Genomic DNA, 25,444 nt, shown 5'->3' with positions numbered 1-25,444 from the left:
AATTTGAAGTAAAAAAGAGAAAAAAAAAAAAAAATTCACCGGGTGGACCGTAGCGCAGCGTTTCGCAAGGTCTCTATGGCTGGCCCGTCTACTTCCCTTAATCGCAGCTGTCGTTTCGACCCCAAATTTTGTCGTTCTGGATTTATTTATTTATTATTATTAATAATTTAATTTTTTCCTTATTTTTCCCCCGCAACAGAGAGCTTTTTCCCCATCCCCTGGCGGCGCACTTCTCAGAAGCCGACCGTCACTCTCAACACCGGCGAGGCTAACGTGCGCACCTCACTCTCTTCTTCGCACCAATTCTCGAATGCCACCATAGACGAGCTTCTTCAAGGTCCGTTCCTCTTTCCCCACCAATTTTTTCCTTTTCCCGTCTCTTCTCAGCAATGCCGTTAGAAACCCTAGATGCGCGTTTTCTTTCGTCTCGTATCCCATTGCTGTTTTTTTATTTTGTTATTGGTCGAGTGAGGAATGAACTCTTTCTAATATTCGCGGTAGAACTGGCTAATCGGTAGAAATTTTTACTGGGAACCTTTTTCTTTTTCATTTCTTTCTGAACGTTTCTCGTCTTTACCGGGTGTAGGGTATTTTTTGGATTAGCTTCAATTTTTTTTCGGAGTACGGCCGTGAATGGTTGCGGACTTGTTTTCATACGGGATTTATGAGTTACAAGTTCTTGGTGGTTGAGAGGTGGAAAGTGATGGAGCGTGTTTCAGATTATTGGTTGATAATTTGTTTTCTCAAGTTGGGTTAGGGTTTCACCATACAGATTTGCTGATAAATGATTGAATGTGGGGTTGAGAAGATGGATGGAGACAACAAGAAGTCTGGTTTTAGGAAAAGAACGAAGCCGAAGGAGGGTGTGTTTGACTCAGACGATGATGAGCCCATTGGATCTCTGCTGAAGTTGAAGAGATCACGAAACTCCAAGAGGAATAAGTTGATTGTAGAGGATGGTGGTGAAAGGGACAAGATGGTTGTCAATAAAGAAGCGAAGTTGCCAGTGAAAGATGAGGACTTTGGGGGAATGGATGATACTCTAGCAAGTTTCAGAAAGAAGTTGAAGCGTCCTAAAAAGGTTAGTGGATCTGGAATTGACAAGGAACAGAGTTATGCTTTAAGTGTGGCAGAACCTTTGGATCCATTGTCGAATGCCACTAGAGGACAGGGGGTTTTATATACGAGGTTTAGGCCAATGGTTGTGGAAAATGCTGAATTGATGGATCACGAAGAGTCTAATCCATCTGCAAAGATGGGTGTAGAAAAGTTGTGTAAAGCACCTGATTTAGAAGATTCATTATCAGCATTTGTCCAAAAGGTTCAATCTGGGTCAACTAGGAAATCATTGGTACCTACAACGTTCATACCAGAATGCAAGGATGAGGCTTCAGAAGATAAATCGAGTCATTTTTTGGGAGTTGTTTCTGGGGATCATGAAGTGAGTCCTAATTCTTCTGCTAAGCACGATCAAGTTGTAAAAAAACTGAATTCTAACGACAGAGTGGCTAATTCTGAACTTACAACCTCATATTTAATTTCTTGTTCACGTTGCACCAGAGAAAATTGTAATCATGGTCAAGGACTGTGCCGAGGGGTTGGAGGTGATCAAGAAGAATGTCAACACAGTCTAAATAATAATGAGAATTGTGACATCAGACCGGGCAGATCAAATGAATTTGCTGATGAAGATAGCAAACACTGTAGTCATATTCAATTTAGGGACAATTTCCAGGGGCCTGAAAGTAAAGCCACCTGTGAAATCAACAAGGGACTAAAGCATTGTTCAAGTGGCGATACAATGGGGCATAACTCTTTGGCAGAAATGGCTTCTTCTCAGGATGGGCTAGGTGCAAATCATCTTAATGAAAACAGGTGCAATTCTTGTAGTGTTCTAGAACAGGTAAATGGAAACCATGGCCTTTATAGTTTAAATACTGGAACTGAGAAGCCAAACATTACAGTTGATTCTATGCAGAATGAAAATGCTCCTATCTCTCATCGGAGTTTGGACTCAACTGCTGTTCAATTTCACAGATCCCAAAAATCTTGTGCAACTACTTCTGGACCAAATTATCCAGAAGTTTGTACTATTGGTAATTTCAGCACAGTATCATCGGATATTAGTCAAGCTGCCAAGGCTTCCATTGGGATAGATGGTCTGAATCATGATAATATACTTGCTGGTAAAGAGGTTAAGGCATCTTCTCCAGGGTCTTTGACTCCAGATTACAATGACCTTGAGGATGCAGTATCAGTTCCTGGTAGCGAAAAAGATTACAAGCTTTCTGCTGGGCAACGTACGACACGCAAAACAAAGAAGCCCAGACATGATGACATGGCTTATGAAGGAGATATTGATTGGGAGGTTTTGATTAATGAGCGTGCAGTTGATAGTGACCATTCTTTCAGATCAAGAAGGGATTCTGCATCAACATCTTTTACAGAAGCTGAAACTGGGGGCAGAGCTGCAGTATCTGCAGGGCTTAAAGCTCATGCAATTAGTCTACTTGAGAAGATCAAATTTAAGGAAGTGCTAAAGCGCAAAGGTGGGCTTCAAGAGTACTTAGCATGCAGGTACTTGTTACTTATTCCTTAGTTCTCACATTCCTTGTTTCTTTTTTATTATTTTTTATGTCACATTGTCACTTTATGGGTAGATTGCCTATCTCAATACCAAATGTTTTATGCATCATGAATTGTGTATTATGGAATTACATTCCTTGTTTTATCCATCATTGATCTTGGCTGATGCCAAATAATATGATTTTGGGTTGCAGTTTCTTGTTTGCTGATTTCTTTCGGCAGTTTTTGTGATTTTAATAATACATCTATGGTTGGTTGGTGGATGTTGAGCTAAGTCCCATTAACTTAAATGATTAATCAAAATTGTCAGTGTCAAGTTTCTTTGTTATTTATATATATTCGAGTTGACGCTAGTCTCGGTAATTTTCATGAAAAGAAAACATTATTACAAATTTTGTGGATATAACCCCTAAACTTGGCAAGCTCTATCACCCTAAAATTTTAATTTCGTCTAATTGAACCTTAGCCTTTTACAGGTGGTTGCATTTTATGTTCTATTGAACTTCTGCTACATTCACCTACTCATTTAAACAAAAAACAACGTAAAAGTCTCTCACAACTCTCTAATTTCAGCGAAAGTCAAACTTTGCATGAATTTGAGTATGATTAATGTACAAGATGTATCCTTAAATAAATGTTCCAAAACTTGCAAATTAAACAGAATACAGCTCTAGTCTTGTATTTCTCTAGAGTTCCATCAATTTGTACATGCCTATATCTTATAATTCATCTACAAATGTATATTAGATTGTAAAAATTGCAACATTGAGGCTAATATTGCGACACTTATTTAAGTTTATGGTCCAGTTTGATAAAATTGAAAATTTTGGGTAAAAATGATAGTATGATACATTGTCAAGTTTAGGGGGTAAACATTGATCTTTTCCCTAAAGTTTTCTACTGTTTTTTTTCTGTATTGTAAGATTGCTATTTGCTAAAGAATATTTGGATCTTTATACATGCGGACCTGGCATGGATAAGTCATACTCTCTCAGCATATTAAATTGTACTGCATGCCAAGGAGAATGACATTTGGAAGGAACATTACTACCAGCGAATGAAAAATTATGATAAACCAAGGGAATAAAAAACTTCATTTGGAAGAAGTGCTGTGCTCTCCAAGCAATAATGTCATTGGAAGAAAGTTGCCATTATCTCCAAGCAATAATGTCTATCTAATTAGTTTTCTGGAGTTTAGATCATGCACATGCTTGAATGAAGCTGAAATGATGTATATTTAATTTATACTTTTTGATTCTATGATTCAATTGTTCAATGATATTTAAAATGAATCTCCTTGCAGGAATAAGATCCTAGGCCTTTGGTGTAAAGATGTTAATCGCATTTTGCATCTCGTTGACTGTGGGGTCTCTGATACTCCTTCTGTGGATGAACCACCACGTTCTTCCCTTATCAGGGAGATCTATGCGTTTCTTAATCTACGTGTAAGTTAGGACACTGATGGAGTATCATTTTGTGTTATTCGAGGACCAGTTTGTTTGTGTTTTAACATTCATGTCCATCAATTAATAATCTTTTTATGTCAATCTGTTTTGGAGGCTGTTTTTTCTCTCTCATTTCCATATTAATTTCTAACGATTGACAGGGTTATATCAATGCGGGGATTGCTTCTGAGAAAGCCAAATCAGAACCTGACTTTAAGCACGATTATGAAATGGGAGAAAAGAAACTTGGAGACGTTACTGTATCTTTGCCTGCTGATTCTGAGGACGGAGTTTCTGTCATCGTTAAAAATTCTGATGGTCTTGAAGCAGAGAACAATCTTTCAGCTGTCTGTGAAGAACTAATGCTGGAAAACATGAAAGGAAGTGACCTTGTGACTGTGAGTAATTTGGAGTTACCAAAACCAGTGGAACATGAAGAATTGGTTCATGACTTGGAGAACAGTACTCTTGACCCTATACCAGGAAAGTTGGTAGGTATGGATGTTCCAGGTAAAGCTGGGTTGCACGCAATCCACTCCTCTGATGAGTGTGTAGGAGGTGATCAACAACGACAGAGTAATTCAGAAGTCAGTAAGAAAGTAATTGTTATTGGAGCTGGTCCTGCTGGTTTAACTGCTGCCAAGCACTTGCAACGTCAGGACTTTACTGTCACCGTACTTGAAGCCAGGAATAGATTAGGAGGCCGTGTTCATACAGATCGCTCCTCTCTTTCTGTTCCGGTAGATCTTGGGGCAAGTATTATTACAGGAGTTGAGGCTGACGTTGCAACTGAAAGAAGACCTGATCCTTCCTCATTGATCTGCACTCAATTGGGCCTCGAGTTGACTGTATTAAATAGTGACTGCCCCCTCTATGATATCATTACATGCAATAAAGTTCCAGTAGACATGGATGAAGCTTTGGAGGCAGAATATAATAGTCTTCTTGATGACATGGTGTTGCTTGTTGCACAAAAAGGAGAGCATGCAATGACCATGTCTCTTGAGGAGGGTTTAGAATATGCCCTTAAGCGACGACGCATGGCTCGATTGGAAATGGATATTTGTTCTGAGGAAGAGGTTTTGAGTCCCTTTGAGAGGAGAGTTATGGATTGGCATTTTGCTAACTTGGAGTATGGTTGTGCTGCTATGCTCAAGGAAGTATCTCTTCCTCATTGGAATCAGGATGATCTTTATGGTGGTTTTGGAGGAGCTCATTGTATGATTAAAGGGGGTTATAGCACTGTTGTTGAGTCTCTTGGTGGAGGACTTAATATTCACCTGAATCATGTTGTGGCCGATATTTCTTATGGTACCGATGAGAACAGGTTAAATGAAAATCAGTGTGCAAAGGTAAGAGTTTCCACAACCAATGGCTGTGAGTTTCTAGGAGATGCTGTCCTTATCACCGTGCCTCTTGGGTGCTTGAAAGCAGAAACAATTAAGTTTTCCCCACCATTACCCCACTGGAAGCGTCTGTCTATCCAGCGTCTTGGTTTTGGAGTTCTCAACAAAATAGTTCTTGAATTTCCAGAAGTTTTTTGGGATGACTCTGTAGATTATTTTGGGGCAACCACAGAGGAAACAGAGTGGAGGGGGCAGTGTTTCATGTTTTGGAATATTAGAAAAACAGTTGGTGCTCCTGTTCTAATAGCACTGGTGGTTGGTAAGGCGGCCGTAGAGAGGCAATTTATGAGCCCTTCTGATAATGTAAACCATGCATTAATGGTTCTTCGAAAACTTTTTGGAGAGGCTGTGGTGCCTGATCCAGTTGCATCTGTGGTAACTGATTGGGGAAGAGATCCATTTAGCTACGGGGCTTACTCTTATGTTGCTGTTGGAGCGTCTGGAGAGGACTATGACATTTTAGCCAGGCCTGTCGGTAACTGTTTGTTTTTTGCTGGCGAAGCTACTTGCAAGGAGCACCCTGACACTGTTGGGGGTGCAATGATGAGTGGATTAAGAGAGGCTGTGCGCATGATTGATGTATTGAGCACTGGTTATGATTATACTGCAGAAGTAGAGGCAATGGAAGCTGCTCAGAGGCAGTCTGAGTGTGAGAATGATGAAGTTGGTGACATAATTACAAGGCTTGATGCTGTTAAGCTTTCTGATGCTCTATACAAGAATTCTTTGGATGGTTCCAGGATTTTGACCATGGAGTCTTTACTACATGACTTGTTTTTTAGTGCAAAAACGACAGCAGGAAGATTGCATGTGGCAAAAGAGTTGTTGAGTCTCCCTGTTGAGACCTTGAAGTCCTTTGCAGGAACCAGAGAAGGTCTTACAGTTCTCAACTCATGGATTCTGGTAGTGCCTACAATTTTTGGTGTTTTTCAATAATTAAATGGATCTTAATATGATTCTTTTTCATGTAGTTTTGTCTCTCATTCTCTACCTCTTTACAGCATCATCTATTCAAGTTATTGGCATTTAAAATTTTGGCTATAATTGATTATAGGACTCAATGGGGAAGGATGGAACCCAACTTCTTCGGCACTGTGTTCGTATTCTTGTGCTAGTTTCAACTGATCTGATTGCAGTTCGCTCATCAGGTATATATCCCTGTTCAGCTGTGTTGTGTTCTTGCTTTTTGAGTGACGATTTACTCTTTTTTTTCCCTCTTCCACTATGTCTGTTAGCAACTTTACCATTTAATAATTTTGTTATTTAATGAATCATTTATGTAACTGATGTAGCTCTTTGAACTTTCAACCAGATTTTGTTTGTTTTTGGGATTAATGTCTTATTATTTGTTCGCTCATTCATGTTTTTAGGTTGTCTTGTTAAGCTTTTACATTTAGTAGAAGTTATTGTGATTAGCTAAGGGTATTTTACCATATTATGCCTTTCCTAACAATTGGTGCAGGCATAGGTAAAACTGTCAGAGAAAAGGTATGTGTGCATACAAGCCGTGACATTCGTGCCATTGCAAGTCAGTTGGTTAGCATTTGGCTTGAAGTCTTCCGTAAAGAAAAGGCTGCTAATGGGGGGTTTAAACTCTCAAAGTCAGTTTCCACTGTAGAATCATTGAAGAGAAAATCCAATAAGGATGCTTCTTCTGGGAAACCTCCTCTGCATGCAAACAACAGTGCTGTGGATAGTAGAGGCAATTTGCTGACTTCTGGATCAGCTGGAATTCTCTTGCCTTCTGATGTGAACATGAAAAATGATAATAGCAAGCAATTAAGATTAGAAATGGAAAATTCGTCAAAATCAGATATCAGTTCATCGAGGTCAAGGGGTTCATTCGGAAAGCAGGATGTGGAGATGGAAGACAACAACGCTGCTATGACAGAAGAAGAGCAGGCTGCCTTTGCTGCTGCTGAGGCAGCACGTGCAGCAGCACTTGCAGCTGCGAAGGTTATCTCTTAATTCTCTTCTTATTGAATGTTTAGTCACTTGATGTTGATGTATTGTCTTCCTTGCCATGTCCTTGCAACAGCAGTTTATCATGATGGGCTCTGTCACTTAAATTTCTAATAATATTATTGGGAAGTGTCATCATGAATCACTACCATGTTATATTATTTTTACTACGGCGGAATATTTTGTTATGTTAGTATGAACATGGACTAAATGCAGCAGCAGTGTAGTGTAGCACTACACATTTAACAAATTGAACGGTCTTCGTCCTTTATAGCTTTCTTTTTTTTTTTTGAAAAAGGTACCTGGCTTTCATAGTATAAAAATGAAAGAATACACGAGGGGCATACAAAATAATAACCCAAGGAAAAGGAGCCAACCTAAAAAAGGGAATTTCAATCTAATAAAATAAGACCTAACGGATAATTACAAAATCCTTAAAACTTGAGGTCAAAGAGAAACATGAAGTCTAATAAGAGATCAAACCTCCCCTCTAATAATTCTATTGTTTTTCTCTGATAAAATATGACAGTAATCATAGCATAATTTGGTTTCTGTTTCATTAATGGCAGAGGTGTTTGTTTTAGTTTCTAAGAGTAATGTGAATTTTGTATTTAATCTGTGAAAGATGCTTGCTACAGAGGCTCTGTAATCTCATTATGAAAATTTCTTGTGATCACAAAAGGTGACAAGCTTTTTTTTATAGGATTGAGAAACTGTATTTAGATACCCTTTTCGCATCACAAATTTTCCATCTTACTGGAATTTGATATCGTTTAATGGTTTATATGAGGTGTAAAAATTATTCCTGTTAGCAACGACTGCATTAAACTTATTTAGCAATTTTCATATCACAGGCTTATGCATCTTCCGAAGCTAAGTGTGTACTGCAGCTCCCGAAAATACCCTCATTTCACAAATTTGCTAGAAGGGAGCATTATGCGCAAATGGATGAGTGTGAGTATAAAAGGAAGTTGTCTGGCAGTGTTCTGGGAAGACAAGATTGTATATCAGAAATTGATTCAAGGAATTGCAGGGTCAGGAACTGGTCTGTGGAATTTTCTGCTGCTTGTGTTAACCTTGAAAGTTCACGAATGTCTGCAGATAACCTTTCGCAAAGAAGCCATTCAAATGAGATCATTAGCCAGTTAAACTTCAGGGAGCACTCTGGTGAAAGCGCTCCCGTGGATAGTAGTATATATACTAAAGCATGGGTTGATACAGCTGGTAGTGTTGGAATGAAAGATTATCATGCTATTGAGAGATGGCGATCTCAAGCAGCTGCAGCTCATGTAAATGATGAGGAGGATTCAAACACAACTTGGAAAAAACCCACTTGGAATAGTGAGCAAGTAGCGAATGAGAGCTCAATTTCACAAGTGACAATCAATAAGGAGCCTGTAAGAAACCATCATCGTGGGGCTGACAGAATTAAGCAGGCCGTAGTTGATTATGTCGCATCACTCTTGATGCCTCTTTACAAAGCAAGAAAGATTGACAAGGATGGATACAAGTCAATTATGAAGAAAAGTGCAACCAAGGTTAGTAATTTTCCATTCTCTTTTACATTATCTTCCACAAATTTTTTTTCTTCCTTTTTTTTTTGTTGGGTGGGGGGGCGGGGGCAGTGAATTACATGTTTAACCACGTTTCCTTTTTTATTTTCTCTAAAATCTTACCCTTTCAACTTTGGAAATCAGGTCATGGAACAGGCTACTGATGCAGAGAAAGGGATGACTGTTTCTGAGTTTCTTGATTTTAAACGTAGGAACAAGGTTTGCTTCCATCCTAAAGATTCTTTATCAGTTACTATTTACCAGACCTGGTTATATTGTTTACGCATGGAACTTCTTCCGTAGCGGAAAAGAAAATTTCTAGAATTCTTTCCGTTTGGATTTTATCTTGATTTTACTTCAAAATGGTTCCCTTTATGCCACCGATGTATACTATTTTTTCTTCTTCGTTGGTGAGACAAAATGTTCTTTTGTTGTTATCTTTCTTTCCACTGTATAGTTCCTTATCGGTTTCCACTTTGCTTGACTTGGATTATACACTTGCAGATTCGTGCCTTTGTAGACAAGTTAATAGAGAGGCATATGGGGATGAAGCCAGTAATGAAGTCGTGACAGTCCCAAGGATTAGTTGTCATTTTCTTGGTTGGTAATGAAGTCGTGATGGTCCCAAGGATCAACTGGACTGGCTTTCTCAGTGAGCTTCTCGAGACTTAATGGATTGTTCATTTTATTATGGGAAGACACCAAGGTATAAGTTGGCGTGAAAGACTTACTTGGCGCCTAATTTACATTTCCAGTGCACCTTATTTTCTGAAGCTGCAATTTGAGAAATATGACATTTGTACCTGTTTAATCACGTTGTGGAGTTTCCATGATCTACCAAGATTTTGGTGCGTGCTGTCGGATATGATTATAATTGGTACCTGGTGTTAAATGTGATTATTATTGGTACCGCGGTACAGCCTAATGCTGGATAATTTTTGGCATGGTATGCATTTCTGCCACTCCTTGGCCCCACACCAGGTGTCTTTTGCTAGCTCATTTGGATTCTGAGCGCCTGTTGAAGAAAACATCACATTGTACTATAAGGGTGAAAGATAAAGCCCTTCAGTTTTTAGTGATGGACCTTAGGTTATGCTTCATTTTCTTTTCCACCTTTTCCCTCTCGACCTGTACAGCTTAGAATTATTTCATTGACAACAATCACACAGTAATTTTCATTTATTTGCAAAAATTTGGCTCAATCCTTATGATTGAACATTGTAATTTACCTGTCTCTCTTTGAATATATTAACTAAAGGTGCCTTCTAGGCCATTTTTCCTATCTAATTGTGACTATCTCCCATCAATCTTAACTGTAACTTAATGAATTTTTTACCTCTTGGTTTGATCCATTGTTTCAGGAAGCCGTCATAATTTTTATTTAGTAAAATAAATGTATTGTTCGGAATGAGATATTCCAATTTAGACTGTTTTGGTAAGTGCTTCTTTTGTAGAGAACAATAATGTTGATGGTATATAGCAGCAGATGAGATGAGATCAAACTGCATATGCGAGTCGGAAAACGAAAACGAATGCAATATACATAATGCTGATGCATCTGTAAGTTAGTTCAGATTTCCTTCCCTTTTTCTTGTTCTTGAATTGTTTTTCTTGGTTTACTGCTTACTATCTTTTCGATTGTTGCTAGGTGTGCAAAGTGTAGATTGCTTCTCTCATGCACAAAAAATAGGTATCTTTCTTTTAGTCCATTTGAGATCCTTTCAATTCTTATCGTAGCTGTTGCTTATTTATGTATGATTTTGCAAATCCATGAGCACTAAAATTTTCAAGGTCAGATGTTAGTTATCTGTTTTGAAACTGAACAAGGACATGGGACATTTACAACTTTCTGAATAAGTCATGGATAGGAGAAGTATAATCTGAAGTGAAGCATGTGATCTTTGGTATGTGATTTTGTACTGATGCCAGTATTGATTATTGAACATCATTTTAAATGAACTGTGCAAATTATATGCATTTAGCTCCATGAGGTTGTGCTATAGGCAGCATCAGTAACCTACCTCCCAGTAACCGTATTCGTAATGTTATATTCTCGAAGTAGGGAGAAAGAAAAGAAAAAGAGGAACACGAGCTTGTGTTTTTCTTAATGCTATTTGGAATTGGTGTTTTATGCAAGCCATTGATCAATTTCCGTTGTCTTTTATTTCCGACGACAGTACAAGGATCTTTCTGGTGCCTAGCGATTTTGAAGGATAGTATTTATATATGCCATGTATTTGGTGATGTTTGAATTGGAGTAGGAAGAAGTTGCTTCCCAGAAGGTAAAACAATAGCCATTAGCTGCTTTATTATCATCATTCATTGAATTCAGTATCCATCTGATGGACTGGTTCTGTGGTGTATTATATGCTAAATTTTTGCTATAACAGAACTTGATCTTGTTACTCGTGATCGTATTCCGATACGATCGAAATGACGACTCACCCTTGCTCCCCCCATTTTTGCTTAACCTTATTTGCCGATTGAGATCGCAGCTGGAGAATTTGAATCGTAGATTTAACGAAACTTCGTCATAAGTTCCACTTGATTTTTGACCTCTGCTAGTTCTTGTACATGCTCTAAACTTATCATTAAAGTTCTGAACGTTTAAAAAGAATATGAAGCTTGGGAAACTTTGATAGCTTCTATTATTTCCAACCCAAAACACATATATGCATAATATGGATTTGAGCATGGTTTAATTGATCACATATTATTTCCTGATAAGTTTCGATTTTGGATTTTTTCATTGGTAGCATCTAGTTTTTTAACCTTTTGAAGTCAGACTGATTGAAAACATACATTTTTTTTCTTTTCAGATTTCTTTTTTTTACCAAGTATTATATATTATAATTCTTATCATTTTATAATTTTTAGTAAAGTTGGAGCATATTTAAAATAGTTTAAAATAACGTTATGATTGAGTTGCAATACGCGCAGTGCAGGTACACGATTGGGCCAGCAAGATGTGGGCCTATTGTCGGCCCACTTTTACCTATTATTCTGCCTGCGTCCATTGATTGGGCTTTGGTGGGCCCGTGGGAAGCCCAGCTGTAGGACCCGATGATTATTCTGAAAGTGAAATAATAATTTGTGATAGCGTGAGAATTTCAGAGGGTTGGAGAGAGGAGACGACGAAGTGGCCTGTGGGCATATTTGCAGAAGAGCTTGAGATCTGATCTAATCGGAGACCTTCGTCTTCACCGGCGGACCCAGAAAGATGTCGTCAACCTTCAGCGGCGATGAAACGGCTCCCTTCTTCGGCTTCCTCGGCGCCGCTGCGGCACTCGTTTTCTCCTGTAATTGATTTTTCGATCCAATGCCGGTTTTTTTGATTGATTGTTCTCGTGTTTCTATGGTGCGTTTTTGGGTGTGGATCTTTGATGGGGTTTTTTTTTCTCTTTTACTGATTCGCTGTTAGGTATGGGAGCTGCTTACGGGACGGCGAAGAGCGGGGTCGGAGTGGCGTCTATGGGAGTAATGAGGCCTGAATTGGTGATGAAGTCGATTGTTCCGGTGGTTATGGCTGGAGTTTTGGGTATATATGGGCTTATTATTGCTGTGATTATTAGTACTGGGATTAACCCTAAAGCCAAATCTTATTACCTCTTCGATGGCTACGCGCATCTCTCCTCTGGTCTTGCTTGTGGCCTTGCCGGTCTGTCCGCTGGCATGGCTATCGGGATCGTCGGCGATGCGGGTGTTAGGTACTATATGTTGTTTACACGTTGGGTTGTTTTTCTTGCCGTCGTGTGTGCATTTTGATAGATTAGTGTATGCGGTGTACTGATTTTGGCTTGATTTCGTTCATTTTGGTCTTGTTTATCTTTCAACTTGTTTTTGCCTTTGTCTTAGATTCCTTCCCCAGAATCTTCGTCTTGAATTTTTGTTGTCAAAGTGTGATTCTAATATATTCAAATGGTGGATTAGGGTTTGTCTGTTGGGTGGGATTTTGATGGATCCATATCGTAGTTATGTAAATAACTAGAGGTTATTGTTTTAGTTTTTGTGTGGATTTTTTGATACTATTGCTTCCTTTAGTCTTTAGTACACGATAATTCGTGCAATGCATTATAATCTTCTCAAACCCTGCCAGTAACTTGGTCTTTTCTTGTTGTGGTGAGATAATATTTTTTGGGTGGGTCATTTGTCAATTATCCATTTAATCGAGTTGCTTCTTTTGTTGGATTTTTAAAAATAATTGTTCGGCAATTTTTTCTTCTTTTAAATCCTATTATAATTCCTAAATTTACATCATTTTAATCTCAGATATTCTATTTTTGTCGTCTTTGGATCTTTTCATAAAAAATCTTTTTGGTCTTTGCAGTTAAATTTTGTAATGGATTTAGCAAAAAGTCTAAGTGGCATCATGTTAGACTTATGTTTTAAAATCATATGTACAAGGTTCTGTATTGGGTGTGGAAATGGGTGGCTGGAGATTTATGTCAAATCCAATGCAAATATTTAACTAGGATCAAAATGAATTTGTATGGAACTTCAGAATCAGGACCACATAATATTTTGGTCCATGAAACTTGAAAGTACAAGGATTGGAAGAAAATTAAGTGAATTCATGAAAGTTAAGCAACAACGGGGAGTTTGCTGGTGGTTATCTGAGTTCTGTTTCTCAAACGCTTCTTATGTGTAGGAGGTACTTATCATTTATATCTGTCTTCTGCAGAGCCAACGCACAGCAGCCTAAGCTTTTCGTCGGGATGATTCTTATTCTAATTTTCGCCGAAGCGCTTGCACTCTATGGACTTATCGTGGGGATTATTCTCTCTTCTCGAGCTGGTCAGTCAAGAGCTGATTAAGTGGATGCTTTGTGTGTGGAGTTTGTGTAGTATGTCTCTCCTCTTTTTTGTCAAGAATTGGTTTTGTACTCTGAGTAAAATGGGTTACCGTGATTAAGCCTACTTTCTCAAATCACAAATGTTCTTATGAGGTGTGATTTCTATACCGCACGGATTCTGTAGCTGTTGTATGGATTTGGAATTAATTATTCTTCTCAATAAAGATTAAACTTTGTTTCCTATGCATTGGTCTTATTCTGCTGAAGTTTGATTCGAAATTTTGTGTAGACGTCTTTTTGTACAACGTGTTTGGAGATAATATCTTGCTGAGGCAGTGACTAGTTGATGGCTAGATATCTCTTCTGCATTTGGACTGCAATATTTTTTATGTTAACAGTTTGCAGATAGATATTTCATTAAATTCCTTGCTTTAAACTGAATAATCCTGTCCTTAGATTATATGAAAAAAGGCCCAAGGCTTCAAACAGCTTATTGTTATTATAGTTTAAACCGGCTGGTTTTTGTGGTAGAACCAGATTTCTTTACTGTTCTATGGGATTTGTGGTATAAAACAACCGGGCGGAGGTGTGTTGGCCATTGCTCGGTTTCACGTTTCTCGTTTGATATCAGTATCCAAAGTCATTAAGTTTGATCTTGCTAGATTGAAGTCCGTTCTTTTAGTTTAGCTCCTTTTGTTGAGCTTTTCTTAAAAAGGAAAATGTATAGTGTTATATTTGTTTAGTTGGCAGCAGTGATGACATTGGAGAGAGCCAAAGAGAGGGATGGGAGAGAGGTCGGAGGGAAAAGGTGTTCGGTATTTATTGTTGTGAAGGGAAATGGATGAATATTCTTATTCTGAAGGGTGTCCTTAGATTATAGGTTATATGGTGTGGGGGCCCAATAGAGAGCTACTTCTCCTTTATGCTGCATCTTTTACATCCCTTATCTCTTTGGCATCTCATGTTTCAAAAATAAAAATTGTGAAATATTTCCTTCTTTGGGAGTTTCAGTTTGATCAAGTCAATAAATTGTTGATGAGGTAAACCCTTCAATTAGTCTTCTACTTTCCTTCTCATGTGACATGATCAGAATTTGTCAAATAGTAGAATTTTTTTTCTTCACGTTTCCAAATTTGAAATTTTATAAGGTAGAATTACATTAAAAAGATAAAAACTTTGACAAATATAATATTTCATGTTATAAATTCATTTTATTTTTTGTCAAAAGAATATGTAAAATATAATATATGATAAACTATATAATATTGTAAAATAATAATTATATCAAATTTATAACATATATGTTAGGGTAAATTTACTACTCTACAAATGTATTATTTGTATTATTGATATATATTGGAAATTTTCAAGTCACCAACTAAATGCACCCTCATTTTATATATATATAAAGAAAATTTTTCAATAATATATATTCTTATTCACAGCGTAACAAAATACGAATTATATTACTCATGTGGGTATAGTTTAATTATAAGAATATTTAACCTTTTCAAGAAAAAAAAAAGAACCTGTATAAGATGAGAAATAAGTTTTTATGAGCTTTTTTTATTTTATACATTTTTTTAATAAATATCAATCCTATCAACATTTTCTTTATATTTTCATCGCATTTAAATTGAGACATTTATTTTTACACCAACATCCAAAAACTTGCTTGTGAGATCATTTTTATTTTTATTTTTTCATTTAAATTCGAACACACGATTTATTGGATGGAGATATATACTAATTGCTACTGAGTTATGCTCGCTTTGACTAGGTATAAATTAATTTAAACCTATCAAACACAAAAATAAATATTTAAAAATTTATTAGACATTTTTTTATTGTAGGGAGCAAATTTATAATTTATTTTTTTTATAAATTTCAAAACTATATAAATCAAAATTTAAAATTTACTTCTAAAATTTAGTTTTGCCTTTTTTTTCCCATACGATTATTCCAGATAGCGTGGAGAGATTTTATAGAATCAAAGACACAAGAAAAGGGGGCAAAACAAAAAGGCGGTATCTGAAGGAAAGAAAATCACAGAGAGAGAGAGAGAGAGAGAGAGAGAGAGAGAGAGAGAGAGAGAGAGCTTCAATTTCCCTCAGATCTGATCTAAATTCTAACCCAATCGGAGAAATGGCGTCACCTTTCAGCGGCGATGAAACGGCACCCTTCTTTGGTTTTCTCGGCGCCGCTGCGGCCCTGGTGTTCTCCTGTATGAATTTTTCATCATACGCATTTGGCTGCATATCTCTTCTTATGGATCTTCCTCGGATTGGATTCATTTTCTAGTTGTTTTGTTTAGGTATGGGAGCTGCTTACGGGACGGCGAAGAGCGGGGTTGGAGTGGCGTCTATGGGAGTCATGAGGCCGGAATTGGTGATGAAGTCCATTGTTCCGGTGGTCATGGCCGGAGTTTTGGGTATCTATGGCCTTATTATTGCTGTGATCATCAGTACGGGGATTAACCCTAAGGCCAAATCTTATTACCTCTTCGATGGCTACGCGCATCTCTCCTCTGGTCTTGCTTGCGGCCTTGCCGGTCTCTCTGCTGGCATGGCTATCGGCATCGTCGGCGATGCTGGCGTTAGGTACTCTTTTTTATGTATTTGAGCTGATACAGATTCTTTAACCATTTACTTTACAGCGTAGATTTAGAGGTGTTATGGATGGAGGCTTCCATCTGCTTTGATTTCGTTTTTTAAGGTTTATTAGTTTGTCTTTTCAATTTGCTTCTGCCATTTCAACTGCGGTAGAAGTTCTTTGATTGAAGATTTGTTATCAGAATCTATTTCAAAAACATGTTCGAGTAGTGGAATTAGATTTGTTTGTGGGAAGGGATGGGATGCTTGTGTTGAGAATTAATTTATGATTTTAGTTTATTCTGACGTGGTAACATTTAAGGATTGAAGTCTGCCTAAATCTGATTGAACTGTTGATTTGAAGTTCAAATCACTACGTTGTTGGCTTTTGTGTCTAAATTCCTACACGATTACCTCCTCCCTCAGATCACTATTAACAGTCTACTGCTTCAACCACTGCAAAGGTTAATGGCATAATTATTGTTTTTAATCCATGGAAATTTGCACAAACTGTTTGCCAAGCAAGCAATGTTTTGTTTCTTGTGACAGTAACTAGAGAATTATTCATTTGCTTGTTTGGGTCTATTTTTGAATCATCCATTTGGGTTTGAGTTGAGTTGCTACTTCAATGTAATTTGCTACGCATTTTGTTTCCTTAAATTGTTTAGTGGTTTTCTCATTAATAATTTTCAACTTGCTTGTTGGTGATGCATGCCATTTGTATTTAACTTTAAATCTCCTGTTAGATTTTCTTTATCTGGTTGAAACAAAAACTTATGATATAGATCTTTCGAAGGGGAAGTATCTAATTATGTTTGTCTTCTGCAGGGCCAATGCACAACAGCCTAAGCTTTTTGTTGGGATGATTCTCATTCTAATTTTTGCAGAAGCTCTTGCCCTTTACGGACTTATCGTTGGCATTATTCTCTCCTCCCGGGCTGGTCAGTCAAGAGCTGATTAATTGAATATTTTTCGTTTGGAGATTGTGTATTATGCCTCTCTTTTTTTTTTCTTCCAAGATTTGTTTTTGTAGTTCCCTGATTAGAAGTGGTTATGACTGAGTTTACTTTCTCAAATATTCTTGTGTTGTTGTGTGATTGCTGTACCACACGGATCCTGTGCTTACAAGGATTTGGAATTAATTATTCTTCTCAATAAACATAAAACTTTGTTTCCTTGGCTGCTTATTGTGCTGAGTTTTGCGCATGAATTTGTGCCTCTAGACTACTCATTTGTGCTTCTGAAATATCCGATGGGTAATTCGGACTAGCTTGTGGCTTGGCTAGATATCTTTCCTATTTTGACTGCATTGTCTCGAATGATTGAAATTAGCAGAGCTGTTTCGATCTTTTTGTTTTTGTTTTTATAAGTTAGAGGTTAAATTACAAATTTGATTCTGGTGATGTTTACCATCCTTGAATTTGTAAGAAGTTTCAATTACATTCCTAGATTCACCCTTTAAATCTAGAGTGACCAAATTTGTAGTTTAACCTCATTTTTATTTGTATCAGTAGACTGAGATAAAGTTACAATTGGAGTCAGATTTCTACTGGTTGTATAATGTATATGTTCTTTTGAAGTCTTGGAATTATGAAACATGAAATATGGGGTTGGTCTATTGGTGTGGGATTAGTCAGGTAGCCCTATCCTTCTGACAGATCATCCTAATGAAATGGATAGTAGGAAGAAAACAAATATAGATTCCCAAATTTAAAAAGGGAATCCTAGAAAGCTTTTCTCATGACCTGAGATTCCCAAGGATAAAAGTGTTAAAAAGTATGGGTTTAAGTACTATTATACTCGACCCATTACGGGCTTGGATTGGCCTAGTAGTCGATAAGGACCATGGTAAGGTAAATAATAAATGGTTTAGAAGGAATGAGTTCAAAATATGATGACGGTCTAATTGAGATTTAATATTCTAAGATTTAATATTCTAGGAGTTTTCTTAGCAACTAGGATTTTTTCTATTGGAGTGCAAATGTTGGATTTGATCCACTCATTTTTTATTTTATATAATCTTTTTCAACACAATAATATAATTAATAAATAGCCATAGCCATAGCTTTGTAATAAAAATTTTCATTATGTATATAATTTGTGTTGAAATTTTACAAAAAAATAAGGGCAAAAATCGTAATATTTTAAATATGAAAGGACATAATAAATGAATGTTTTGAAATTACATGGATTAAAATAAACAGGTTGATGGTATAACTACCAATATAGTATTTAAATAAAAAATATATGAAAAATTATAAACACAAGGCTACATCTAAAAAAAATATGAAACATTATAAACACAAGACTACATCTATCCTCTTGGGCGCTCTAAGTCTGTAGAAACTAAATTATTTTAAATATCAATAGTTCTATTCTCTACCTCGCAATTGTTGTGATAATTGATTGTGCTGTAAAAGTATATTTTGAAACAAAAAAGGATTTAATTTATATTTTTAGTTTTGTGCATTTAATTCTAGTTGATTTTGGTGGTCTATGTCATTTGATTAAAACTTATCATATGTCTCAAAATTCAACTTAAGAAATTATTATTGAGCACTTCAAGAGCAACACAAATCTATCATTTCAAAAAAAGAAAAAAGAAAAAAAAAACAACACAAAATTTAAGGACTATTTTATTATTATTTTTTTTAATACAACATGTTGTGGAAGAGATTCAAACTTACAAGTTGGAGGTATATGCTAATTATTTTGACATTTAAGAGCTATTTTTTATTGCCCTCCTGCTTTTAAATTAAAATAATGCTTTATTTAAATTTAACTTTACTTCATATCTTTCAATCAATTAAACCAGCTAATTTAAACTTATCTCGTTGCCATGACATCTATTATCATACCTAAGATCGATAGTTCAATCATTCACTTTCTAACTGTCAAACTAAAAAATGTTATACACAAAATATATAGACAAATAATGAATAAAACTAAGGCATATGCTTCAAAAAGAGATTTGATATTGCTCCAAAAGAGGGATTTTTTTTAAATAGTGTTTTTATTTAAATTTATTTTTAAAATAATGCTGCATTAAATAAAATTACATAGAAAATACTTCTTTTGAAACTAATTCTAAAAATAATGCTTTTGAATTAGTCCCCTACTTGGTCGTCCCTAAGAGACGACCATAGAAATGGAATGCATCTCGAGGTCGTCTTCACGGGACGGCTTGGATTTTTAAGGAAATAATAAATATGATTATAAATGATATAATAAAAAGTAGATTTTTGTTCACATGCCAATTAGTGGCGCAATGAACAAAAGTGCAGTTTTATGAGTTCGAATCCTGGATAATGCAGGTTATTTTCTTTTACTTTTTAATAAATTGCATGTGCATTTCTTTTTTCTTTTTACTATTAATCTAACTCTTACCTCATTATTATTTTTTCATTAATTATTATTATATCATTATATTTATATATTATTTATATTATTTTTAATAAACCATGTATAAAAAATATATATATATATATATAATTAGTTTTTAGTGGATTTGTGATCATCTGAATTATTAATATAATAATTTTTTTAGTTATATATAATCTTATATACAAAAATTATCGTGTTCGAACTTTGATTGATACGTTTCTCGTTTTTTATTACGTTTATAATAATAAGTAAAGAGTTTATTAATAATAAAAGAAAAAATAATTTATTAAAAATGATATTTTTTTGAAATATAATAAACAAATAAAAATAATAAAAAAAATAAAAAAATGTGTATTGTTTTGAAATAATAATAATAATAACTAAAAAGTTGATTATTTTTTAGTTATATATAATCTTATATACAAAAATTCCCGTGTTCGTTTATAATAATAAGTAAACACTAACAAGTTGATTAATTAATAGAAAAAGAAAAAACTTGTGCTTTTTGGAGTTTGAAACCATGGTGTCTAAGGAAGAATACTGCACTTTGGTCGACTATGCCACTATTTGGTATAATGAACAAAAATCTAATTTTTAATATATAATGTATAATAATATTTATCATTTCCTTAGGAATCAGGTCATTCGGTGAAGAAACAAACTCGAGATGTGTTCAATACCAGAGACGACCATGTTTTGATTTTTTTAAAAAATCAGACGTGAAGCGCCACATCTTTATGGTCGTCTTTTGAAGGGATGACCGACTACTAAAAGTGGCATGGAGACGACGATTAAGTAAGAGATTAAATTCAAAAATATTATTTTTGGAATTAGTTTTAAAAGGAGCATTTTTTATATAATTTTATTTAATGCAGCATTATTTTAAAATAAATTTAAATAAAAATATTTCTTTTCATTTTCGAAAGTTGGTTAAGATTTAAAAAGTATAAAAGAAAAAGAGAAAAAAAAAGAAAAAAAGAAAAAAAAAGAATCTATTATTCGCAGGCTACGTCACTGCGAATGTAAGCAAGGTTTCTAGAAATCCTCAAGGAGTGGACTATAACAAAAATTCCCTTATTTTTTATGCTTCCACGCCTTCTTCAGCAAAAAATAATCACCGCTAATAATTTAGAAGGAGTGGAAATAGTAAATAAATAAAATTAACAAAAATCACCAAAAGAGAAAAAAAAGTTTATTTTATTAATTTGCTTCCTCGCCAAGTCGGCGAAGTCGTATGGCGGGCCGGTGGACGAACACCGTTCAACATTTATAGGACAACGCTTGAATCGCAGAGGAATGGTTGAATTTTTGTTCGTTTCATGACCATAAATCGTCTGCGGATTTCGAGCTCATTCGCGAAAATGGCGGAAGAGATCAGTAAGGCCGGACTCGGAACCTCCACTTCTACCGCTGAGAAGGCGAAATCGAGATCTTTGTGGCCCTCTGTTCTCCGTTGGATTCCCACGTCGACCGATCAAATCATCGCCGCCGAAAAGCGACTTCTCTCTCTTGTCAAGTAATTGCTCTCTCTCTTCTCCTTTCCTGAAACCCTAGAGGTCCTTTTCGTTGTTGAGAATTTTCTTGAGGAGAAGAATTGGATTAATCGTTAATAGGCTATGTGTTTGGAGTTTGGAATTTGGAAGTTTTGGTTGAGTCCAGATTTTGAAGATGAGATTTGTTGGTTTCTGGAACGTTAAATTCGTATCAATTGTAGAAGACTACATTTCGAAGCTCTTTCAATTCAAAGTTCATTGGATTTCATGACTACACGTAAATTCGCATTTTTTCCATTTTATGCACGCTTGGGAAATTCGGATCAAATATTAATTTTACATGTTTTCATTTAAGAGCTCCAATAGGATTGAATAATATATGATTCGAACTCTAGTTTTGTGACAGACGTTATCTCATTATTTATGATATTGGAACTTTTTCAATTTCAGGACTCCCTATGTCCAAGAACGGGTTAGCATTGGTTCTGGCCCGCCAGGATCGAAAGTTAGGTGGTTTCGTTCTTCAAGTGATGAGGCTAGATTTATCAACACTGTCACATTCGACGGCAAAGCTGAGTCTCCGACTCTTGTAATGATTCACGGTTATGCTGCTTCCCAAGGTTTCTTCTTCCGAAATTTTGATGCTCTTGCCAGTCGCTTCCGGGTCATTGCCATCGATCAACTTGGGTGAGCAAAATCTTTTAAAATAAATCTCCTTGTTTGATGGCTTGACTTCGTTTAAATATGATGTCTGCTGTGCTGTAACCCTTATGTTACTCCTTCGCTGTATTATTGTGCTCATCTTTTATTTCATTTACACATTTTGCATGAATCTCAGATTCTCAAACCCCAATAGGGGCAGTCTATTTCTTTATGAATGAGCAGCATAACTTTGTACTGAAGTTTCTTTACTTGCGTGTTTGTAGGTGGGGTGGATCTAGCAGGCCTGATTTTACATGCAGAAGCACTGAAGGTTGAATAGTCACTTCCATACTACAGATAATTCTTGTTGCTTCTAATATAACAAGAGAGTGTTTTTTTTTCAATAAAAAAAATTATTATTGCAATTGCAGTAACATACAATATTATTTTTGAAATTTGATGTTATTTGCACTTAGTTATGCCATAGAACTTTTAAACTTTATGAACGTGGTAGTGAAACAAGCTATTTATCTTTAATTTATTGTATTTTATGTTCTGTTAAGGTTCTAATTGTTATGTTGCTGATGCAGAAACTGAAGCTTGGTTTATAGATTCTTTTGAGGAATGGCGAAAAGCAAAAAATATCAGCAACTTTATTTTACTTGGACACTCATTTGGCGGATATGTTGCAGCTAAATATGCTCTCAAGGTGTTTGCTTTAAAAGTCCAATTTTTTAAAATTAAACATATATGATAACTATGTGATTTCTGAGGTCACTATCATCTTCTTCAGCATCCTGAGCACATTAAACACCTAATTTTAGTTGGACCGGCCGGATTTTCTTCAGAGTCAGATGCCAAGTCTGAGTGGATTACACGGTTTAGAGCTACATGGAAAGGAGCGGTATTGAGTCATTTGTGGGAGTCAAATTTTACTCCACAGAAGCTTGTCAGGTATTTTCTATTTCTAAAGAGCTTCCAGTTTATCAACTCCTTCAACAAAATAATATAGTTCTTTTCTCTGCCGTACCTTACCGTATTTAAGTGTTGGGATTAATTCTTGGTGTGTTCATTCCAAAGTATATATGAGCACACCATAGTACAGTTTTTAAGGTCATCATCAGAATTGTTTTTATGGACCAAAAACTCAGCAGCATGACTTTACTGAAGTCCATCCTTTAATCACTTCATTTTTTTGGTGTACGTGGTTGGTATATTTTGGGTGAAAGATGTTAAAAGTAAGAGGGAAAATTAGATTCATACTTATAGAGTCCTTATAAAAAAGATTAGGCTTATAATTTTCTGTATCATTGCTTAACTTTTACTTTTATCTTTGGTATATTTTCAGCACTTCTATATTTCATAATATTGGGCAATTATGTTTAGGTTAAGTCACTATTAATTTTTTTTTCTTTTAGAATATTTAAATGTGGAAGACTCCTAATCTTGTGTAATCTGCATCTCTCAGAGGTTTGGGTCCCTGGGGTCCAGATCTTGTTCGCAGATATACAAGTAATAGGTTTGGAACATACTCAATTGGAGATATATTGAGTGATGAAGAATCCAGATTGTTGACAGGTAATGGAAGATAAAGAGTTGGGCATTCTGCATAAATATGTAACTTGATTTTTGACTTCTTCCTTTTTCCAAGTGAAGATTATGTATATCACACGTTAGCAGCCAAAGCTAGTGGAGAATTGTGCTTGAAATATATTTTCGCATTTGGTGCATTTGCTCGGATGCCGCTTCTACAAAGGTTTGATAACTTCACTTACTTTCTTTGATCTAAAACTATCTCATACTTACTTTTTGTTGAAATTATGTGTTGGCTAACTTTTATTTCTGTTCCATTTTGTTATTTTAGATTTATAGTCTTTACTGTTTGTAGAATGCTAGATGTGTCGTTTAAGTTGATTGAGTATCTGCTGAATTAAGTTCAATAGTTTATTAATAACTTTCTTATGCATCCTCAACTTTTTCCTTTTAATTTTGGGGCTGTGCCTCTGTAAGCTTGTGCTAGTAGTTGCATTTTGAGCAGGATGTTAATTCTGCATTTCTGGTCTATGTAATAGAATGGTGAGTGATTGTTCTTTTTAGGCCTTGTAGCCTCGAAAATTACTTATAATTACTTTGATTTATCAATCCATTGTGATTCAATTGAAGTGATTGAAGTTGAACCATTACAGTAGGTTAAGGTATCTATAAAGGATTAAATTTACCACAACCTATTAGCAAGTTTGGGTTTTGGGTTGATCGGTGACCCAACATGGTATTTTTACACACATTTAGGAGCTTGAAAAATTGGTGGGTTATTTCAGGAGAAGGAGAATAGCTCTAATGAGAAACTTTTGTGAATTAGGATCCTCTCGAGGGATAAGTGCCTGTTAAGCTCTATCTTCATAACACTGTTCAAAAAAAGAAAAGAAAAAGAAAAGAAAATGCTCGAATACGTGATAGCTTACTCAGAAAATAATTAATTGAACATTTTTTTGGTACTCATTCATCTGAATATGATAAGAACATCTACATCTGACTGATTACCTTCATTTTGCTCAGTGCTTCTGAATGGAAAGTTCCTACAACATTTATCTACGGTTACCAAGATTGGATGAATTATCAAGGCGCTCAAGAAGCTCGCAAGTGTATGAAGACCCCGTGCGAAATATTACGGGTTCCTCAGGTTTTTCCATCCTTCTCGCTCTCTTTAAATACGCGTATGAATGTCTCTATTTTATCCTCCATCTTAGAGGTTTTCCTTTGATCATCATACAAGTGCAGGCTGGGCACTTTGTGTTTATAGACAACCCTAGTAGTTTTCACTCGACAGTCTTCTACGCATGCCGAAGATTCCTCTCCCCCGACCCTGATAAAGAACTCTTACCCGAAGGTATAATATCTGCCTGAAGTCCACACCACACGTTTTGCATACAAATTCAAAAGGAGAAGAGCAATTTATGGAACAGATTGTTCCTCTTATATCAATTCTTCAATGTATACTATTTATGAAAGCTATGTTGCTTTTGTACTTATTGTAGTTTGAATGTAGCGCATAGCAGTACAGTACTGTATTGCAACAAATACGGGGTGTGCTGATTTAAACCTCCAACTTCAACGAGAACGAGAGGAGATATATATTTTTTATTGTCGAGTTATTGTGCTGATTTGAACCTCCAACTTCAACAAGAACGAAAGGAGTTATATATTTTTATCGTCGAGTTATTGTGCTGATTTGAACCTCCAATTTCAACAAGAACGAGAGGAGTTATATATATTTTTATTGTCGAGTTATTGTTCATATTGGCGGAAATTTGAATGTTCTAGAAATCCAATGAATATTTCTTCTCATCTTGGTTGCAGTAGTCTTTGTTAGAATAACCCAAGGCACTCAGAATTCTAATTTGTGTGCCCTAGTCGGAGGAACACATCTAAATTTGTTACTTTTTTACCTTTTTTTTTTTTTTTTGAGAATTTGTTACTTTTTTACCTGTGCAGAAATATCAATTTTTTTACTTATTTTTTCTTTTTTCTCATAAATGGTTTTCACTTGGTTATGTTAAAATTTTGTATCAGAATTACACTGGCCCAAAACT

The 25,444-nt window shown here is 35.7% G+C and overlaps 4 protein-coding genes across 5 annotated transcripts; all 4 read left to right on the top strand.

The window, feature by feature from the left end:
• The first annotated feature begins 178 nt into the window (after positions 1-178).
• LDL3 (LSD1-like 3) lies at positions 179-10,239 on the top strand. The gene is made up of 9 exons (XM_022288667.2): positions 179-337; positions 587-2,577; positions 3,890-4,031; positions 4,193-6,340; positions 6,492-6,585; positions 6,900-7,393; positions 8,254-8,937; positions 9,097-9,171; positions 9,457-10,239. The coding sequence occupies exons 2-9, from the start codon at positions 785-787 to the stop codon at positions 9,520-9,522; spliced, it is 5,496 nt and encodes a 1,831-aa protein (XP_022144359.1). The 5' UTR covers positions 179-337; positions 587-784; the 3' UTR covers positions 9,523-10,239.
• Positions 10,240-12,043: 1,804 nt separating this feature from the next.
• LOC111014052 (V-type proton ATPase 16 kDa proteolipid subunit) lies at positions 12,044-13,987 on the top strand. The gene is made up of 3 exons (XM_022288653.2): positions 12,044-12,251; positions 12,374-12,659; positions 13,634-13,987. The coding sequence occupies exons 1-3, from the start codon at positions 12,173-12,175 to the stop codon at positions 13,764-13,766; spliced, it is 498 nt and encodes a 165-aa protein (XP_022144345.1). The 5' UTR covers positions 12,044-12,172; the 3' UTR covers positions 13,767-13,987.
• Positions 13,988-15,751: 1,764 nt separating this feature from the next.
• Positions 15,752-17,510, top strand: LOC111014081 (V-type proton ATPase 16 kDa proteolipid subunit). The gene is made up of 3 exons (XM_022288700.2): positions 15,752-15,968; positions 16,059-16,344; positions 17,164-17,510. The coding sequence occupies exons 1-3, from the start codon at positions 15,890-15,892 to the stop codon at positions 17,294-17,296; spliced, it is 498 nt and encodes a 165-aa protein (XP_022144392.1). The 5' UTR covers positions 15,752-15,889; the 3' UTR covers positions 17,297-17,510.
• A 3,400-nt stretch (positions 17,511-20,910) lies between these two features.
• Positions 20,911-25,082, top strand: LOC111014053 (alpha/beta-Hydrolases superfamily protein). 2 transcript variants are annotated; one of them, XM_022288655.2, is made up of 10 exons: positions 20,911-21,235; positions 21,663-21,899; positions 22,139-22,185; positions 22,445-22,563; positions 22,648-22,808; positions 23,323-23,432; positions 23,511-23,610; positions 24,411-24,534; positions 24,633-24,741; positions 24,890-25,082. In XM_022288655.2, exons 1-10 carry the CDS (start codon positions 21,039-21,041, stop codon positions 24,892-24,894), a joined length of 1,209 nt encoding a protein of 402 aa, XP_022144347.1. In that variant the 5' UTR covers positions 20,911-21,038; the 3' UTR covers positions 24,895-25,082. The 2 variants fall into 2 exon arrangements, with proteins under 2 accessions (XP_022144347.1, XP_022144346.1); XM_022288654.2 differs by having other exon boundaries at positions 20,912-21,235; positions 24,633-25,082.
• The last annotated feature ends 362 nt before the right edge of the window (positions 25,083-25,444 follow it).

The sequence above is a fragment of the Momordica charantia genome (genome assembly GCF_013281855.1).
Source record: "Momordica charantia cultivar OHB3-1 chromosome 8 unlocalized genomic scaffold, Mcharantia_2.0 BLBB01000008.1, whole genome shotgun sequence".
Taxonomy (NCBI): Eukaryota; Viridiplantae; Streptophyta; class Magnoliopsida; order Cucurbitales; family Cucurbitaceae; genus Momordica; species Momordica charantia.
The sequence above is the reverse complement of the archived record's forward strand: the minus strand, read 5'-3'. Positions and strand labels throughout refer to the sequence as shown.

Bases quoted from the DNA above. Each gene is read 5' to 3' on its own strand.
- LDL3 (XM_022288667.2), top strand. From the start codon at position 785: ATGATTGAATGTGGGGTTGAGAAGATGGATGGAGACAACAAGAAGTCT. The intron at 2,578-3,889 runs GTACTTGTTACT...ATCTCCTTGCAG, and splicing joins CAAGAGTACTTAGCATGCAG to GAATAAGATCCTAGGCCTTT. The intron at 9,172-9,456 runs GTTTGCTTCCAT...ATACACTTGCAG, and splicing joins ATTTTAAACGTAGGAACAAG to ATTCGTGCCTTTGTAGACAA.
- LOC111014052 (XM_022288653.2), top strand. From the start codon at position 12,173: ATGTCGTCAACCTTCAGCGGCGATGAAACGGCTCCCTTCTTCGGCTTC. The intron at 12,252-12,373 runs GTAATTGATTTT...ATTCGCTGTTAG, and splicing joins TGCGGCACTCGTTTTCTCCT to GTATGGGAGCTGCTTACGGG. The intron at 12,660-13,633 runs GTACTATATGTT...TGTCTTCTGCAG, and splicing joins GTCGGCGATGCGGGTGTTAG to AGCCAACGCACAGCAGCCTA.
- LOC111014081 (XM_022288700.2), top strand. From the start codon at position 15,890: ATGGCGTCACCTTTCAGCGGCGATGAAACGGCACCCTTCTTTGGTTTT. The intron at 15,969-16,058 runs GTATGAATTTTT...TGTTTTGTTTAG, and splicing joins TGCGGCCCTGGTGTTCTCCT to GTATGGGAGCTGCTTACGGG. The intron at 16,345-17,163 runs GTACTCTTTTTT...TGTCTTCTGCAG, and splicing joins GTCGGCGATGCTGGCGTTAG to GGCCAATGCACAACAGCCTA.
- LOC111014053 (XM_022288654.2), top strand. From the start codon at position 21,039: ATGACCATAAATCGTCTGCGGATTTCGAGCTCATTCGCGAAAATGGCG. The intron at 22,186-22,444 runs GTTGAATAGTCA...TTGCTGATGCAG, and splicing joins TACATGCAGAAGCACTGAAG to AAACTGAAGCTTGGTTTATA. The intron at 23,433-23,510 runs GTAATGGAAGAT...TTCCAAGTGAAG, and splicing joins AGAATCCAGATTGTTGACAG to ATTATGTATATCACACGTTA.